This window comes from Leiobunum rupestre, chromosome 4 (genome assembly GCF_980474605.1).
Source record: "Leiobunum rupestre chromosome 4, qqLeiRupe1.1.hap1, whole genome shotgun sequence".
NCBI lineage: Eukaryota > Metazoa > Arthropoda > Arachnida > Opiliones > Sclerosomatidae > Leiobunum > Leiobunum rupestre.
The window spans coordinates 16553013-16562230 of record NC_143387.1 but is presented as its reverse complement, the minus strand read 5'-3'; the positions used below and the strand labels follow the sequence as shown (position 1 = coordinate 16562230).

The 9218-nt window shown below is 31.9% G+C and overlaps 1 protein-coding gene across 1 annotated transcript; it reads right to left on the bottom strand.

Annotated features, from left to right (window-relative positions):
- Window positions 1-4873: 4873 nt before the first annotated feature.
- LOC149946496 (uncharacterized) lies at window positions 4874-7966 on the bottom strand. The gene is made up of 6 exons (XM_090170784.1): window positions 7736-7966; window positions 7460-7676; window positions 7167-7379; window positions 6799-7070; window positions 5174-5399; window positions 4874-4990 (listed from the first exon to the last, which is right to left on the bottom strand). The coding sequence occupies exons 2-6, from the start codon at window positions 7556-7558 to the stop codon at window positions 4874-4876; spliced, it is 927 nt and encodes a 308-aa protein (XP_090026910.1). The 5' UTR covers window positions 7559-7676; window positions 7736-7966.
- Window positions 7967-9218: the final 1252 nt, after the last annotated feature.

The window sequence follows — 9218 nt, the reverse complement described above, 5'->3', positions numbered from 1 at the left end:
TGAAACAATGGGTATGGTTTTTATAAAAGGGTAAAAGTTAACTAGTGAAGATATTATTAAATGGATTGAGCTATTTCATTGAAAAATTTCGTTTTTAAATTTTTGGATAACACAACACTTGTATTTGTTATATGTAAAATTCTAATTGTAATGTTCAGTTTAATTGGAAAACGAATTTGTCCAATAAATTCTGGTTTAAAAAATATTTTTTTTTATATCAATAAAACAATTTACACGCCTTCAATTTTTGTAAAAAACTCGAAAATAACCGAGAAATTTGCGGCGGTAGAGCGCTTAGCGAGAGACACGGGACGGGATGGGAGTCTCATGATGACGTCACAAACGCGGACGACGAGAGAGTGAAAATTTCCTGAGATTTTAGAACCGCGAACTGGCCCCCTTGTCCCAACTCGGTGTAGAAATTTGAAGGGTTTCAACTCTGAGTTAGACCTTTTCTCTACATTTGAAATCGGTTTTTCTAGCTGGGTGGTTGTTTTTTCTGACATCATACTTACTGGGCTCTTTAGGCTAAAAATAAAAATTATTTAACGCCCTATCGATTCGTAGCAGAGGATCGCGACAAAGACAGCAATGCAGCTTTATTCAACCTTTATGAACCCTTAAGATTTCTGAACGGCGTTTGGATACACTGTATATCAAATATAAGAATTTTAAATAAACTTTGTTAAAGCCACATGCAATGTTAAATATTGAGTCAAAATTATGAGAAAAATTGGTTTATTAAGATTTGAAGGAAAAAACGTTTTTGAAGGTTTGACAAAATTATTCATTAATAATAAATACAAATATTTTCATTCACTAAGATTTGATAAGCGTATGTCTGTCCTAACAAGAGAAAATTGTAACAACGGTTACAATATTTTCTGTTCACACTATACAATTTTCTGGCTTATAATTAATTGGTTACATCTAATAGTGTGAACGGGATTTAAACGTTTAATTTTTAAGTGTATCCAATAAAAGGCCAAAATAATTAATGATCAAATTTATTACGAAAACGCTGAACAAAAAAGCGGAGCTTTTTCTTTTAATTAGTACTAAATTTAAAATGTCAACACATTTAACGTCTTTTCAACAATGATATACTCTATGCTTTAACATTATGTAGGCAGTTCCGTTAAACGTATATGATCTCAAAGGGTAAAATCCGCTAACTGTCGTAGTGGTATTATAGTTAATACGTTTTTTTGAACTAGTTCGTAATCATCGAATCTCACAAGTAGCACTGACGAAAATAGTTCCACAAGTAAGAACACCTCATTCGTTTTAACTATTAAAGAATTTATTTTGCCAAAAACTATATCGTTTTCTGCAGTGCTCTCAACGACGACACAATCGTCGATTTCGTAAACGGTTCCCATGCAAGAAAGTTTAGTTGTCGATACGCTGTTAATTTCATTAATATGGTATTTTTCTGCTACTTCAGTTATTTTCTCATTTGAAAAATATTTGGAAGAAAACGGCATAGAGCCACGAAAATTAAAATCGGGCCCGAAGTATGAGCCAGTAGCTAAGTAAGACTGCAGCTTTTGATGTTTTTTAGCAAGTGATTTTGTTGGATTTTTAAAGTTTTTGGTCTACCGGGCGCACTTTTAAAAAAAAAACGATTTTACTTTCAAATCTTAGGGCAAATACCCTAATTAAAGGCCCAAATTCTAATATCAATTCAGGGTAATGAGCGAAGACGTAATGATGTTTTGGTTTTAGTCGGTAGCTTGGAAAGATTTCTAATAAATTCGTTTTATATTGTTGTAAAAGTTCAATAAGAATGGCAACATCTTCTATGGATATTTCCGGTGCGCAAATGAACTCAACTATTAATTTTAGTTGCAAATATAGAGACCACACTGGGTCTGAAGAATCTTTTATATTATTACGCAAAATCGAAGAAAGCATTCGAAGTATGCACCAATTTTGAGGCATTTCCAGTAAGCTTGGAGCTTTTAGCAGTTTGTGGACATGGCTTGTTATTTAGGTCCCTTCCCACAAACTTGAAATGGCTTAACAGAAAATTAAAATGGGGCATTGAAAACCATTTCGTAACTTTAACCCAGTGTTTTATAAAATGACGTAGATCGTAAGATACGATACCTTCAAAGAGGTCATGGGCTAAACATGGGGGCAATCCCGGATTACAAACATGGAAGTTTTCTAATATGTTAAACGGCGAATTTAATTTTATACCTCTAATCAAGTCATTATTACCGGTTGATAGTTCCTCTATGGCAGATTCGTAACTTTCCACTGATCGTCTTGTCGATACCATATATTTTTCAATATCTGCCTAATCTATTTCGCAAAATCGACAAATATTTCCCTTAATAAATGACATTTGAAAGCCCCCCAACTCGCTTGAACCCAGATTATCTCCTACAATACCGAAAAGATTGACCCTAACGTTTTCTCCATTTCGAAGCGTCATTCAACTTTTTTCCAGATCGCCAAGCTCACCCACAAGTTTGCTAAAAAAATTGTATAAACCCTGCTTTTTTCATATCAGACTCCTTGCACAAAGAAATTAATTGAATATGATCAATGTTTGACCTTTTTTCGGATGGGATATTCAATAAAGTGTAGTACACTCCAACAAGTTTATTCTTTGATGTTGCAGAACACAGTGGGTTAACTGTCTGGAAAGCACCTTGGAATATTAACAAGTTTAATGATTTTTCCGAAAAACAATTAACGTCTTTATACACTTTACCATCAGTTACGTCTTTAAGCAAATTATTTGTATGTGGCCTTTTGAAAAAGAAGAATTTTATCTACTTCCTGATTAAATATAAATGCTTTAAGGGATGATGTTTTAGAAAGATAATGATAACAAAGTTGTTTACCTTCATGGTACCCTAATAAAATAGTAATCGGGGGAATGTAGTTAAGATGGGTAGTGTTAAATCTTTTCCGATGGTAATCGGTTTTAAAATTACGTTCATTAGCACTGCTTAAGAGGTCACAATCTTTAACAGCTAGCAAAATCTCTGAATTAATTTCGTGACTAAGTCCCATATCCTGAAGTTTAGACCTGAGCTTTCGCTCAATATACTCCGATTCAATTTCTTTTAACAATTTAAATTCTTCAATAATTGTCTGTATTGTTGAGACAGATACTTACTTTTTGGTTTCTAACTTTAAGTAAAATAGTCCTAAGTTTCTTGTAAATAATAACTCTGGATCTTCAAAATCAGATTGATGATCATCTGTCACCGTAATTAGTTTATCAATTAATGTAACAGACGAGGGTAAGTTTTACGTCTATTCTCGAAGCCTAGGCTTAGGGTTTCTGTTATTATTCTATTCGATAATTATTAACTGAACTCTGATAAGCTAACAGCTAATCTCTGGTTAGGAAACCATTAATAACTTTAAATCATTTAAGTATAAACAAAGATTCTTTAATGAAAATACTCGGTTACAAAGATTTTAGAAGCTAGACCAGGCTCTCAGTTCTGGAATCTTCTATAACAAAAACCGGCTTGGCTTTTTTGTGAGGAGTAGATGTAAGCAAAAGAATAATCGAGAATAACAGTTTTACTTAAGGAGGTGGCGCCCTCTAGAATTAGGATATAAAAACATGACAGTAAGGCACAATTGTTTTCGGGATTTGCAATAGTTTTTCGGGGGGATCACATAATGCTTCAGGCTGACAAAATTTAACTTCTTAAAAAGATTCCATTTCTCGTTTACGCTTTCTCGACAACTGTGACGTAAACGAAGATATGACTTTAAATTTATTCAAATACATGCACTTAAAAGGGCAGGCCACGCCAACTCCTTTTAGTATGTGGGTTTTTAAATGTTTTATACAATTTTTTCAATTTTCAATCAAGAGGCAGTTCTCAATATTGCAAGTATACACTGCAAATTGAAAGTACTTATGTAGATCACTATAAAATCACTATAAGATCACCAAAAACTGTAACCGAATAAGATCACATTCGCTTCAAGAACACATTTAGTACACGTTCTCCAAATGGGTGGAATCCGTTCTTATAATGAGCCCATGTGTTCTAGTAATGTACCATTTGTGATCCTAATGAAGTGTTCCACATGTACACAACTAGATCATTATCCTAACTGGATAAGATCACATACACATGTGGATCACTTCCCAATGCACTATAAGAACACATACGTTTTCCATGTGTTCTTTCAGTGCTTAATAATTTTGAATAGAGAAATTTTTAAAACTCTACAAATTCTGAAGTGTATTCTTATTAGCGATTGCAACGTTTGCTTAGTTGTAAAATAATTCAAGTATTTTGTCAAACAAATTATTTATTTTTTATTACCAGAGCTTCGAAAAAGCTTGATTATATTTTACGGCTTTGGAGCCCAGCTTAGTGTAGTCGTGGCTTAAGACCCATTTGGCACAAAAACCAAGTGCTTGGGCGTACTCTTTCGGGTAATCCAACTCCAGAGAATAATAAATTGCTAATAAGCCTTGTAATATTACAGATAATGTCAGAGTTTTCCCCGAAAAATAAATTTTCTCCTTAAAACCCACAATGGCACATTCTGAGCAGTGGTTTTCTTTCATGACAACTACTGCCATTGGTGCACCGGAACTTCTGCATTGCAGTTCCTCTTCAAAATTTTCAGTCTAAAATTATGATGTTAAAATAAAATTAGAAGCGAATTGATAAAACCACATACTGGTATATAAATATCGACACTTACTTCAATTAGGGTTATTACTTGGAGTGATTTCACTCCACGGGATTGAAAGATTCCTTTTTTTTTTGGAAAACGTCAAAAACTTCAAAATTTCTGTTTTTACCCTATTTTTTAAATATTAGATAATAGTATAAAAAACCAAATATTAAAACTTCAGATAAAAATACCTGAGCTTTTAGCTCTTCATGGGAAAGAGTAACAATGATTTTGATAAACTTCTCGATGTTTCTAGAGCATTCTTCGAATAACTGCGTGCCTGCGTGCCAATTGTTAAATGAAATTCATATTGAAACTATGAGAAGAATGCAAAACGAAAAGTTATAAACAAATTTGAACTAAAGACAAGGCCTGGTTGACACCGGATTGCAATTTTCATCTTATATTGGTGCATTGATTAGAGGGCACACAAAAAATTGCAGTCTAATAAAGACTGTTCATTTTATGATTAAATCGTACAAGAAAAAAAAAGACTTACAACTTTCCAGTTATCGAAACAGTGATATTTTTCAAAAAGTAAACTGCATGTGAAGTCTTCACTTTCATGAAGAAATTTGGTTCGATTAGGATATGTTTCCCTTAGCAGTGCCTTAATAGATCCCCAATCTTTAGTTTTTTGGTTCCACTCCTTTTTCATTTTTGCAAGCAGGTCATTTTCTCTTTCTTCCGAGAGCAGCGAGCCTTTGAAGTTTAATCTGGTGTAGCTATGGTTTAATATTAAAAACACATTAACCATTTATCATATAGGATAACTTCTACATCAATTGTTTTTAAACAGAGTCAACTTATACTCAAATTCACTGAGATAAGATAAAACTGCCAAGCTGAGGGTCAACTAACGCAGTTATTATATTTTCGGAAGTTATCATTAAAATTAACTTTTTCTTTGATAATTTTCGAATTTTTAACTAAAAACTGTTAAACACTCTTATTCTTAAATTAAAACAGATACTCTTAACGATAACTCAGTTTTTCTTTAGCATCAACGTTTTTTTAAAACAAATTATTCACTTCTGTAAAAATACCCCTTAGGAGACACTAAAGCTTCAATGTCGCTGCGCATCCTAGGCTCAAGTATTGCAATTTCAAGTACAATTTTGTATAAGTTAGGGCAAAAACTAATGTAAAATTAAAAATATATCAATTCAAAATAAAATATTAAGCTTCATAAACAATTTGTTAATTTTTATAGTTAATATCTTCTATTCATTAGTATTATGAAGATAATAACAGCTTATATGATATAAATAATATTAACAAATAAACGTTTAAATATTACTTTTCTTACGTTTTAATTTAAATATGTTTTCGATTAAAAAACGTTTTTTAAATGTTTGTAAAACTAAAATTTCAATAATATGGTTTTAATACTAAAAAATAAAAACTTTAACTAATTAAACATTGAGACATCATGGTATTTCTAATGGTATTTCTTATTCTGTTTAGTGTAATAAGCTATTTCGAAATTTAAAGGTAATGGAATATTTAAAAATAAGGACACTATTGGAATTAAACTGATAAAATCGGATAATAATTCTTAACTTTTGGGAGTGATTTTACAATATTTTAATGTTATCGCAAGGGAAGGTAGAATTACCTGTTCTAGAATTTTTTTTGAAGATGTTACTAAGTGTATTGCTTTATATGGTCAAAAGTAGCAATGTCTACATCTTATTAGGTAGTAATAATTGTAGAAAATTACGTATGACCTTTTATCAGGATTTCAACTGAAAGTTTTATATTTTTATTTATTTCAAATGTATACCTAGCTAAGAGATTGAAAAAATTATTTTTTTAAAACTAGATCTGAACCATAAAAACACTTGGTTTTAGTCTGTTATCAGCTCTTGAGGAACATATAGGGAATTTCATTTACATTTGGTCAGACATCGGATAATAATTCTTAACTTTTGAGGGTGATTTTACAATATTTTAATGTTACCGCAAGGGAAGGTAGAATTACCTGTTCTAGAATTTTTTTGAAGATGTTACTAAGTGTATTGCTTTATATGGTCAAACGTAGCAATGTCTACATCTTATTAGGAAGTAATAATTCTAGAAAGAAGAAAGAAGAAATATAAAAGATGTTCTCTTTCTGCTTACCAAATTTTCTTTTTCTTAATTAGATCTTTCTTTTCGCTTGAATAGAGTTTTGTTATCTGTTTCTTGTTAGATGCATCAACATGAACTGAATTATGGTTGGTAGTAGGATTTTCATTTTGTTCATAAGAGTTTTCAATTTTTTCATTGTTGTCTGCGTTTGAATCAAAACTTAGTTTGGCAAGCTTTAAAAACCCCTTTGGGTCATTCGTCTTTGATTGTCTTTTGTTTCGTTCTTTCCTCATTCGAAGACTAAGGCACTTTGTGAATTCTCTCTGGAAGATATGTTTGATTATGATTTGAAATAGTAAAGATAAATTAATAATCTAAAAGTTAACATTTAGTATTTGGCTTAAAAGTACACAACTTACCCATGGTGTACTTCCACTCATTTCCAACAAAGGATATTTTTCAATCATTGACATGCCAATATTTTTGTACGCACTTCGGCTGCAAGCGTCCTTATACTTTATGTAATGTATGGCACATTCTGTGATAAATAAAGACCAATATCCCTTGGATATTAAAGATCCGGTTTCTAAAGCACTCGATATAAGGGGTGAAAATTTTGGCAGTTCATAACCCTCAAACAATTAAGTGAGAAGGTTTAAAATTGTCATTGAAAAATTGAAACAAACCGGCAATTTTTGAAAACTAATTTTACCTGGAAATGTTGACCATCTTTCTGACTCAATACTGAGGAACAGCTGAATTCTGATGAAGGCGTGGAACCAATTTGAAAAATATTTTCTGTCGGAATCATTGGTTCAATTTGAATGCCAGTTTCTATTTTTTTTTTGGTTAAATAATTGCCATAGTAACAGTATCAGCAACCTCCATTTTTTCAGAATCATTAACAGCTGTTACTTCTAAGTTCGAAACTGAAGATATATAAAAATCTTTACTTTTCTGTACTGTGGTTTTAGGGTTCTCGTTTTACCTTTTTCATGTTTAGAGGGTGGACACCCACAGTAACTGCAATTGTTGCATTATTGTACAGATGGTTTTTCGTATTCTTCGCATTCGCCAACACATTCTTTACACGCCCCCCTATTACAACCCCTGCTATCAAGCATAGTCAATTGATAAATTTTTTCAAATAAGATTCTGGCTCTGATTGAAATAAAATTAAAATTTTAAAATTATTCTTAAAAATATTATTGAAAAATTTCTTAAAACATTGGAAAATAAATTAAATGTAAAGATTATATTTCAAAGAAAAGGTCTAGGTTGAAAAAACGATTTTGCAGTTTGAAAAATCCTTAACAATAAATAAAAACAACGCAGAGTGATATTCTAACGTGAAATACCATTTATTTTATTACATATATATCATGATCTTCCAATTTGGCAAAAAAAAAACATTTTTTCAACCTGGACGGCCTTTCCTTTAAATTGGTTTTTCAAAATAATATTAATAACATCTTAGATATAAAAAACTAATATTTTGTGTATAACCAAAATTAAAATTAATCAATTAGACTCTCTAGTTGTTCTATGAAACAACTATACTTGTTCATCATGTATTGATCTTGACCAAAAAGTCGGATTGCTAAAGGCCATGGGTTTACTAAGGATTCCCTTTTAATTGTGGTTCGAGTGTTAGAAAAAACTACTCTAAAGGAATTCAAATGTGGTACATAAGTAGATGTTTCAGCATTCCTCACGATGAAAAGATGACAAAGCTTAGTGGCTATGATTTCGTCAATAATTGCGAATGCAGGAGATTTATTGGCCAATGGTGAGATAACTAAGCCTGCACCATGTCGGTAAACATGGCCATGTACTGACAGTTCTTTCAAAATCATAATATTATCTGGTGCTTCATCCCCTGCAAATTCTAGGCAAGGAGCAACTAAATTTAGCATATCTCTATTGAGTTCACGAACTTCAATTTTATTTGATATTTTAAATTCATCGCAACCATACAAAAAGTTTTCATTGGGGGATCCTATTGAATTACTTTGGTAGTAACAGCTGCGCAGAAGGTGGTAACGACTCATGCTGAGTGCAATATTTTTAAAAGAGCCCCACTTTCTTCCCTTAAAAATGTTAACGCATGCACCATTGATGCCTAAGTGGACCAAAACGCTGTATTTGTCTTGGAAAATGAATCAGGTAATGAAATTTAGGTGTTAGACTAATCTGTGGATATTCTGTTACAAACAGTTTATGGTGGGCATTAATGGCTATAGCTAGTTCTGTGCAACTCTCTTTCATAGCATAAGGACTAGTGCTTAAAAACGTTATTTTAGTTAATAAAATAAAACGAAGTAATTTTTTGTCATCTGCAGGAACCTTTTGTGCTAAAATAAATGGCAGTACTTCTAACAGAGTTAGACATGCTGATGCTGTTAGGCTGATATGACCCTTTTCCGAAAGAGCTTGGGGATCTATCGAAGTTGGTTTTGAGTTGGATTCTA

Excerpts from the sequence above, each read along its gene's own strand:
- LOC149946496 (XM_090170784.1), bottom strand. The coding sequence starts at position 7,558 with ATGATTCCGACAGAAAATATTTTTCAAATTGGTTCCACGCCTTCATCA. Across the intron at positions 7,380-7,459 it reads AAGATGGTCAACATTTCCAG|GGTTATGAACTGCCAAAATT; the intron begins GTAAAATTAGTT and ends TAATTGTTTGAG. Across the intron at positions 5,400-6,798 it reads ATTAAGAAAAAGAAAATTTG|CTACACCAGATTAAACTTCA; the intron begins GTAAGCAGAAAG and ends ATTAAACCATAG.